Source organism: Carettochelys insculpta, chromosome 14, assembly GCF_033958435.1.
Source record: "Carettochelys insculpta isolate YL-2023 chromosome 14, ASM3395843v1, whole genome shotgun sequence".
Taxonomy (NCBI): Eukaryota; Metazoa; Chordata; order Testudines; family Carettochelyidae; genus Carettochelys; species Carettochelys insculpta.
The window spans coordinates 34,295,812-34,305,960 of record NC_134150.1 but is presented as its reverse complement, the minus strand read 5'-3'; the positions used below and the strand labels follow the sequence as shown (position 1 = coordinate 34,305,960).

Sequence of the window (10,149 nt, the reverse complement as noted above, 5' to 3'; positions counted from 1 at the left end):
ACTTTGCTAAATTGGAACCTAAACCAAACTGATCATTAGTTGCTTCATGAATATCACATTAGTCTGTAAAAGAAATTTACAAACAAAAGGATAAAAGTGAAGAACAAATATTGCCATGCACAAAGCTCTTCTCTGATCTACAATGCTGCTGTGTCTATCTTGAAGGACATTTTCATGGCTCTGGAAGTTGCTAGAGATGAAGCCATCTGCGATGTTGACAAACTAAAAAAATTACACAGGGAAGACTAACTTCAGCATTTGCTGAATTATACAGTAAAAACAATATGCTAGATGTTAACAAATTACTTTATTAATAAGCAAAAGTGAATGGTCTAAAATACACATTAAATACTGAGAACAGAACTAACTCTTCTCCCTCTGACACGACTGCAGTTGTTGATTTCAAGTAGTTAGTTCAAGAGTAACTCAAAGGCAAACAAGATACACAGACTTTGACTTATCACACAGGATAATCACTAAACTACAAAACATATTTTATTAAGTTAACATTTGATGATGACTAATTGCTGTTAAAAAGCATTAACATTTTGGTAGAGTATGACCATGTTTACCAACATTCAGTAATGAACAGATGTAATTTTTAATCCTTTAGAACTAATATTTTAGATGAGGGACCATAGGAAGTAGGGAGCATTTTCCTGTACATTACAGAATACATTAAGAATGCTCAAATGTACACTCTACTTTATTTTACTTCAGCACATACATATATTGACTTGTATTATTTCCAGGTAATGGTCCTTTTCATGGCAGCCATTCAAATTTCCAACTGTCATCCAGCAAGCAGATATTGTGGCATACCATCAATAATCTATTATTACCAAGCACCCGGATTCACTTGTTCCCTTAGTTGCTTTAGCCAGGTTTCCTACCACTTCTATTTAGTTCATGGATTATATCAAGTTGTTCCCACACCTGGTCATTGCATGGTGAAATATCTGCATAAAACTATCCTTGCTAATGCTGGAAAAGTTTAAGATTAATACTGTAGTATCATTAGTAACATGAATGTCTACATGCAATGTAATTGGTTTAAAACAATGTTCTACAGGCTGTCAGTTTTGAAGAGAGCTGCAAGACCTGTAGCAATGTTAAAAATATACTGGAAGAAATGGCTCACTGTACTCAGATGTGTCTGCCTTCAGATTCAGCATGTGCTGACTGTTTTATCAGGAGTTTGGATCAGCTTACTTAAAGGTATTATCTGGCATTGCCAGTGAACAATATAGTAACAGTTTTGCATTTTCCATAGTGGAAAGGCCATTTAGTTAATCTGAACCTCTTTTCAGCATTACTTTTAAAATCTTTAACTGAAGCTGTTGTGATTCATTTGTGCATTAGAAACTGAAGGGCACTCAAGATAGCATAAGGTGAAGTAAAACTAATACTTTAGAATGATAAGATGCTGATGTTACAGAGAAAGCATTACTCATATTAATACCATTAGGGCAAAGTGAACTGTCTATCTAACTGTGTATTCTTGAGTTTACTTGGTACAGTTATAAGTACATAAGACTTCTGATTTTAAAAAAGTAAATCTTGTCCACATAAAGAGAATTCTTGAGTTACTAGAATTAGCCAGAAAATCCTTCAACAAACTTTTTAAGCATTTTGTTTTACAGTTGCTCTGAGTATTTATCTACACATACAATATTGATTTTGTTTGAGCACAAGTTTAAGTACAGCTAAAATGGAGACTATTAGCTTGAAAAAAATTCAGCAATGACAAGCTATATATTTTATGTAAGAACTTTAGTGGTATGTTTGAATTTAAATATCAAAGAATTAGTATTAAAAATTACAGGCATATCATGGTCTCTAAAATATTGTTGTGGCAAGTCTATTCACATGGGTTCTGAATAACAATCAGAAGATACTCCTTATCTGTGAAAAGAAAAGAACATTTTAATTAAAATCTGTGGAGGAATAAGATTTTAAATTGAAGTATTACAGAAATGTTAATATTTACTAGTAGTTTACCTTTATAGATTTTATTTGTTTTAACAAATATAATCAAAAGTTTCTGCCCTAAAACATGCTTGATGAAAATGATTTTAGTTAACAAAACTACAAGACTAACTGCTAGTATGTAAAGTAATAGGGCGTGACTCTGCTTATATTAGTTTTGCATTAATGTATCTGCACTGTCTTCACTTACAATTTCTAGTAGAACAGTGAGATTAGTGGCATCAGTGTTGCCACTTTGCCCTGTGCTATTGGTGGAATCTAACTATAGACTTGCCGTATCTAGTGTTGCAAGAAGTACCTCAGTGAAAGTAGTATTAGGGTGGCACAAGTATAGTGAATCCAATGCCACATCCCTCCCTACTAAGTCTATGTCTACACTACAGCAATCTGTTGACAGACATTACTGTCAGAAGAGATCTTCCGGCAATGACTTCTGATCTCTTCCGACAGTAACTTCTGTTGGCAGATCATATCCACACATAAGCAGATTGAAAGAGCAGTCTGCTCTGTAAATAGAGCAGACAGACTGCTCTGCCACTCCCTCAACACAACGGCCAACCGGAAGCTCAGCAAACAGGGTTGTCTGAACCTGAAGCCCTGTCTGTTGACAGAGCCCCCTACCCCAGAGCATCTACAAGGCTTTTTTGTCAAACTGTCAACAAAGGTGTTATTCCTCATTGTGCAGAGCCAGATTGCTGTTGGTGAAACTGCTGAGTTTTGCCACCAGACTGCCCACAAAATGCATTTTGTGTGTAGATGCTCCATTAGTTTTGTCAACAAAACCCTCTAGTGTAAATGTAGCCTAATGGATTAATAACAGAGAGGAAGCTGTGCTAGTCTATACACTATCAAAACAAAAAGCAGTCAAGTAGCACTTTAAAGACTAGCAAAATAGTTTATTAGGTGAGCTTTCGTGGGACAGACCCACTTGTTCAGACCATAGCCAGACCAGACCAGACTCAATATTTAAGGCACAGAGAACCAAAACCAGTTATATAGCTCTAGTCAAGTATTTTCTGACTGAATTACTACTTTGTCAATTATAATTGTTATGTTAATGGTGCTAATACCCTCTGATCAATTGTATAATTCTAAAACACCCTCTTATGAAGGAGAAGCGTAGAATTCTTAGAAACAATATATGGATGATGATTAGTGATTCTTTTGCTATTTGGTGGGGGGAAAGAACACATTTGCCATGTTTGCTGAATTTCTTTTTTGTACAGTAGAGTCTCACAATTGATGAACTTAATGTTTATAAATTTGATTATTTGTGAGCATCCAGCAGTCGCCACTTCCCCCTGGGCCAGAGCACCAGTAGCCACCGCTTCCCTCTGGGCACCCTGCATATTTGCAAAAAATCAACATTTGCAAGGGTTCTAAACACAGAACCCTTGAATGTTGAGACCCTACCATAATAGTTTTAAGAGAAAAAAAAATCATTTCCTTGCCCCATTTTCCATTTTAGAAGTGGATATTTTTAAAGATACTAAAAGCAGCTAACTAGCTCCAATGGAAGTGTTGTACGTAAGACATGGACAGTAACAGCCCAATTGTATTCAACACTGGTGAAGCCTCCACTGGAATACTGTGTCCAAGTCTAGGCGTCAATGTTTAGGAAAAATGTGAACAAATTGAAGAGTCCGGAAGAGAAGTAAAAAAAATTGTTTCGAAAATGACATGCAAGGAAAGGTTAAATTGGTAATGTTTAGTATTGGGTTGGGGGAAAGAGTGAAGGAAGACCTCATAAAATATCTGAAGACAGTTAAAAGCAGTTATTAAAAAGGAACAGTGAGCAATAATTGTCCACTACCAGAGAAGGCAGGACAATAATTAATTAGCTTAATTTGCAACAAGGGAGATTTAGATTAGTTATTAGTGGAAAAAACCCTATATAAGAGTAGTTAAGGTCTAAGACTTCTAAGCAAGATTTGGTGGTTTTAAGAACAGGCTAGACAAAGACCTGTCAGCAGTGCTCTAGGGATATTTGCACTAGCCTAACTGAAAGATGCTGCACTTCTTGAGGTCCCTTCCAGCCCAACATTTCTTTGGAATCTGGTCTTTAAGTCTTGCCTTGGAATTGGTATACTATAATCCCTATGTGTCAAGATGCTAGTGTAGCTGTCCATGTACATGAAAGCAGTGGAAAACTGTGTACATCCTATCCAAATGTAAAAGATTTACAGGAAAAGCGAGCAGTTACCTCTTCTACTTTTGTTTTAATTAGGTACGTGCCCTACTGCAGCAGGGGTCAGCAATCCCTGACACAGGTGCTGAGAGTGGCATGTAAGCAGGTTTTTTTCCCCATCGGCATGTGAGACAGAGCTCAGCCCTGCCTCACCTCCCCCATATAGCTAGGAGCTTGTTCAAAGCTATGCCACCAGTGGATTAACAGACCAGCAAATGCTACCAACAACCACCTAAATGGGAAAGCTCTTCATCTTATTAATTAATGAAGCTGTAGTAACTAGGACTATTAGTGACCTTAAAGTATCACTGGCACTCAGATTGTGCATAGAGGTCAAAAGGTCAAATTTTGGCACTCCTCAGAAAGGTGGTTCTTTGGAGTAAGATAAAATCACAACTTCAGTGACAATTTTGGAATAGAGATTCTATTACCTGGAGCTACCATGATTTCATGTTTCTTTGATCTGATCCGAAGAAAGGTTAAATCATTCTGAGGATCAATATCCCTTACTGTGCTCCTTGCTTTCATTGTGAGCTGATGAAGAAGACCTGCATATTGTACTGTTGTAGAGTTATCTAGGGTTGTTCTGATTGGAATTCCTGCAAAAAAAAAAAGGGGCACATCTGGACTTTGTCTTTTATTGTCTGTTATTAACAAAGTGGAATTAGATTTTGGGTTTTATATATCTTATAGGAAAACCAGTTACATTGCTTAATACTTATGCACATATGGCCATATTCAAAAAGGATGCCTAAACCTGAAATCACTGCCTAGAATCTTTTGAAAATCTCACCAGGTGTCTGTTTATTTCTTTAGGGATATATATACATTAAACTATATGGCCTGTTATACGTATCAATTTCATAGATTCATCTGTTTAAGATTACATTAAGCGTCGCTGATTATGTTTTCTACTATGTGTACTTTAAATATAACCATCTAATAATCATTTTGACCAACTGCATTTATTAAGCATTTTACATGTTTAGTGATGGACTAGGATTGGAAATATATAGTCTCTGTCAAATACCAAAGGGACTGACTTCAAATGGTGTATTTGTATTTGTTGAGCACATTGCAACTTCAGAACAGTTCGTTAAAGTTGCAATATATCATGGACTATAGTCCACATCATATGGATCCAAAATCTTATGCAAGCTTGACAATGAACACATCCCACCTACTGCTGAAAGTCTGACAACATTAACATCCATTTCAATTAATTAAAAGTAATCTTTTGTCAAATGTCCATATTTATAGGCTATGCAGTCATAACAAAACAAATCTTTACAATCATGATGTAACTGCAAAACTCAAAATTACCAGGGTTTAATATTTTTGTTTCACTTACAAAAAAGCTACCTTGGTTTTGACCTGCTTATGGATGCCTCATGATACAAGCCAGTGAGACAATATTCTCTGCTTTCACCCTGAGGGTGGGACAACTCCTAAATAATGGATAGAACTTTGCATATCCCAATGCCACAAAACATTTTGACATTGTAAATAATCCAGAAAGCAATGTCTAAAATGTAAGAGGCAGCAGTGAGTAATTTATGAGAAAAGAATAAAAGTACTAATATTGTATATTTGACTGAACAAATATTGAAGGAACAGAACGTTCAAATACACTTGAAGGGCAATACACGAAGGAAGGAGTGATAATAAAAGAATATTGGGATGAAAGCAATAAAGGGAACATTAAAGACAAATATTTGGAAAAACTTAGAATTATATCTTTAAACTATAATCTCTTTACCATAGGCATTATTTGGGGAAATTAAACCTAACATGCTCTTAATTCTTAATTATCCTGTTCAAAAATAATCTTCCCCTGCAAGGGGATGTAAAAGGATGACCTAATGTATTCTGTCTCTCATATCTATGAAATATTAATTAGCAGAAATAGAAATCTAGCAATTTGGAGGTAGGGATTGAATAAGGACAAAAACAGGTTCTCTCAAGAACATTAGTAAGAGAATGTCTGCATGCTCACAGAAGCTATGTCTACACTAGAGGGTTTTCTTGACAAAAGTAGTATTTTGTTGATAACCTGGGGAGTGCCCAAATACCCAAGGTGTTCTGTTTAAAGTAAAATCAACAGAACACAGCAGTTTTGTCAGCCACCTTATGGTGAGCGGGATAACACTCGTGTTGACAGAAAGCTGGTCTGGATGTTCCAGGGGTCCTCTGTCAACAGAGGGGGCTTCTGGGATGCTGGGCAGCCCTGTCTGCTGTGCTTCTAGTTGGCTGTTTTGCTGATAGAGTGGTTGGGCAGTCTGGCAGAACTCTGACAGAACGGACTGCTCTTGCAATCTGCTTGGCAGTTTGGCCACAATCTGTCAACAAAAGTTTTGTTGGAAGACATATTCCAACAAAAACTTGTTGACAAATTCCTGTAATCTAGACATAGCCTCTGACAAAACTGGGCTTTTGTTGACAAACCCCACTGAGCGTCTACATGCTTAAAATACTCAGTCGAGAGTTTGTCATGGTTCAGCTGGCAGTGTTATACCTCTCCCCAGTCAGGTATAACACCTCTATCTACAGTGTTTCATCAACAGAGTGCCTGCATAAACAGCTCCGTCAACAGAGAAGGCTTCTGGCTCCCTGGGCAGCCCTGTCTGGAGACTCCTGGTCAGCTGTTCTGTCAACAGAGGGCAGGGCAGTCCAGCTGCTCTCTGTCAACAGAGTAGTGTGTTCTTTTGAGCTGCTTTATGTGTAGGTGCAATCTGTTCACAGAGGCTGCCTGTGTAGACATAGCCAGTGGGACCAAGACTGCTAGCTGCAACACTGCATATATTCATATTTCTAGGGCCACTTAAAATGCAGCCATCGCTTAAAAGGCAGCAATGAATAAAAATGTCAAGTTGATATTGGCTTGAAACCAAATGACCATTCCAACAAACTCTGCACCCTTGATAAAATCTGTGAGCCTCTAAAGGCCTAAATAAAGTGAAACGTCTGGCCAAAAATTACCTGAAAATGAACTCACATTAGGAACCTTCCTAGATTAAAAGGAACTGATGCTCAGTTTGTGGGACAAACTGGAAATTTGTAGCACAACCACCAAGAAAATCATTCTTAAACTCAGACGGCTACCGGTGTTAGTCTGTAGCTTCACTAGAAACAAGCAGTCCTCTGGCATCTTAAAAACTAACAGATTTATTTATTAGGTAAAGAGCTTTTGTTTGTAATACCCACATCTTCAGATTTGAGTATATAAAAATCCAGGATTCGTATAGAAGGTGGTGGTGGGGAAATTGTGGGGGGATGCTCCTACTAATGACAGATGACCCGCCCCACTTTTTTTCTTCCACCCTCCTTTGACCCTGCTATGTCAGTGGGTCTGTACTCCCTCAGCTATATAATATCCTGGGACCAAGACTGATAGTTACAACACTGCATATATTTAGATTTCTAGCAGACTATGAATTGTTGTAAAATAGACCTATAGTGGTCAAAACTAATAAAATATACTGCCCTTTTAACAATTGTTGCTCCACTTAATTCCTAATTCTCAAAATTCTGGAAATTTGCCATGTTTCTCTCAGGAGCTGTGTCTACACTAGCATTGTGCTTTCAAAAGAGGCATGCAGATAAGGTGCAGCTTTACATATCTGGCACCACATTTGCATATTCTCCTTTCAAAACAATTAGGAATAAGGTTCTTTCAAAAATGGGGTTTACTTTTGACAGAGCTGCATCTACACTGACTTCTTTTCATTTGAAAGGAATTGGCAAATAAGATGCAGATTTATGTATCTGGAACCTCATTTGCATTTTCAAATTCCTCATTTGCATACCTTGCAAAAGTGTAATGCTAGTGTAGACACAGCCAGGGTGGTGAATCAAAGAAATTGCAGGATATGAGAAATATAAGGTGAGATTTATAGATGTGTGGATATAAGAGTTTGCATGCACGAGGCTGGAGTGGGCACATTTATGAGAGTCTAATCTACCCTGACTACATTTTTGCAAACAATGTCTAGTGGTTACAATGTTTAATAACACAGGACATACTGAAGTGGCTTATGTGTTTACATTTACTGCCCCTCTGAAGTTTATATCAGATTTATAAACTGCAATATATTTACCTTCTGCGTTTACAACAATTGTTCCAATAACCCCTTTATGAGCCTGAATTCTCTTTAGCGTTTCCTCTACTTCTGCCTTAAAAAAAAAAAAAAAACGTCATGGAAGTAAAAGTCTGTTATGCTAACTCTGTCCTAGCTTTAAGGGGGTCAGTGGGGGTAAGAGGCTGGGTAGCCCTACCCTACTCCTACTCACACTCCTGTACCCTTACTGCGGGCTAAGGGAGGAATATCCTTTGATATTCATCCCCGCAGAAAGGCCTCCTGCCTGAACAGGAGACTCCACCTGGCAGGATTTACCCAGGTAAGCAGCATCGCACCGCAGCGGCCCTCCTGGGGCCGTGGAGTTGGTAGGATCCGTTCGGTCGACAGGTCGGGGTTTGAGGGGTCACGTATCAAGGCATCTCCATGCGGCTTTCCTCACAGAGGAGCCCCCCCGCCCCCCATAGCGTGTGTGGCTCCCTGTGCTCCTTCCCCGGCCAGGGCAGCCCCGTCTCTCGGGGACCCCCCGCCCCAGCACGCTGAGGGCTGTCCGCTGAGGGTTGTGCCCCACCCCCCCAGGCTGCTCAATCACTTCCCCTCCCACGGGAGCTGCAGGGCACGGGGCGCGCTGAAGGTCCCGTTACCATGGCCCGGGGCGCGCCGGAGTCAGCGGCACAGGATCCAGAGTCCCTCCTGGCAACGGTTGCTATGGGGCAGGCCCGGAAGTGCGACTGGGAGCGGAAGTGCGGGAGCTGCGGGGGCAGGGGGGCGGAGAAGAGAAGAGCCGCGCGCGAATTCCTGCCCGGCCCTCAGCGTAGGGGAGCCAGGTCGGGGCTCGGCTCTGTGGGTGCGAGGAAGGGTTGGTGCGGGCGCGCGTGTCGCGGCTAAGCGTAATACCCCAGAGAAACGAGCTGTACGGAATATCTCACCTTGAAGTTGTTCCGAGCTCACAGGCAGACACCCTCCAGGCTGGCCCGGTCCTTCCCTCCCGTGCACTTTTCGTTGGTTCCAGAAGTCATCTTGGGTGGGATAGGCAGGGACAGCTTAAATCCAGGGTTATCCCACTTTCCACCCGTCAGTGGGCTTCGCAGAAGGTGTAAATACGTCCTGTTCGGTCTCAATTTTCCTTCTACTCTTGCAGGAAAACTAGTGTCCAAAATGGATCCCAGCATCAGGCGACAGTCTCACACTTTCACAGGGCCCCTGTCTCCATCCTTCGTGACAGAAAGGTTAAGCTGCATTGTCTCTTGTTAATGGGCTATTGCAGCCCTGAGGTGTAATCAATGGGTGAGACATAAAGTAGCAAATATGCAATTACAGGTACACTGTTCTATATTACTAACTTGAGCTGTGAAAATCATACGTGCATACAAACAGAATAATCATATTTAGTGGATTTTAGTCTCTCCAGTGATATTACAAGAGCCATCTTGCGTACAACATTGAGTTATAACAGCTGTGTCTACACGTGCACGCTACTTCGAAGTAGCGGCACTAACTTCGACGTTAGGCGGCAAGACGTCGAAGTCGCTAACCTCATGAGGGGATCGGAATAGCGCCCTACTTCGACGTTCAACGTCGAAGTAGGGACCGTGTAGACGATCCGCATCCCGCAACGTCAAAATTGCCGGGTCCTCCATGGTGGCCATCAGCTGAGGGGTTGAGAGACGCTGTCTCTCCAGCCCCTGCGGGGCTCTATGGTCACCGTGGGCAGCAGCCCTTAGCCCAGGGCTTCTGGCTGCTGCTGCGGCAGCTGGGGAGCCATGCTGCAGGCACAGGGTCTGCAACCAGTTGTCGGCTCTGTGTATCTTGTGTTGTTTAGTGCAACTGTGTCTGGGAGGGGCCCTTTAAGGGAGCGGCTGGCTGTTGAGTCCGCCCTGTGACCCTGTCTGCAGC

At 40.8% G+C, this 10,149-nt stretch overlaps 1 protein-coding gene across 1 annotated transcript; it reads right to left on the bottom strand.

The window, feature by feature from the left end:
- Positions 1 to 295: 295 nt before the first annotated feature.
- Positions 296 to 8,953, bottom strand: DYNLRB2 (dynein light chain roadblock-type 2). The gene is made up of 4 exons (XM_075008622.1): positions 8,898 to 8,953; positions 8,275 to 8,350; positions 4,609 to 4,776; positions 296 to 1,905 (listed from the first exon to the last, which is right to left on the bottom strand). Exons 1-4 carry the CDS (start codon positions 8,898 to 8,900, stop codon positions 1,862 to 1,864), a joined length of 291 nt encoding a protein of 96 aa, XP_074864723.1. The 5' UTR covers positions 8,901 to 8,953; the 3' UTR covers positions 296 to 1,861.
- Between the last annotated feature and the right edge of the window lie 1,196 nt (positions 8,954 to 10,149).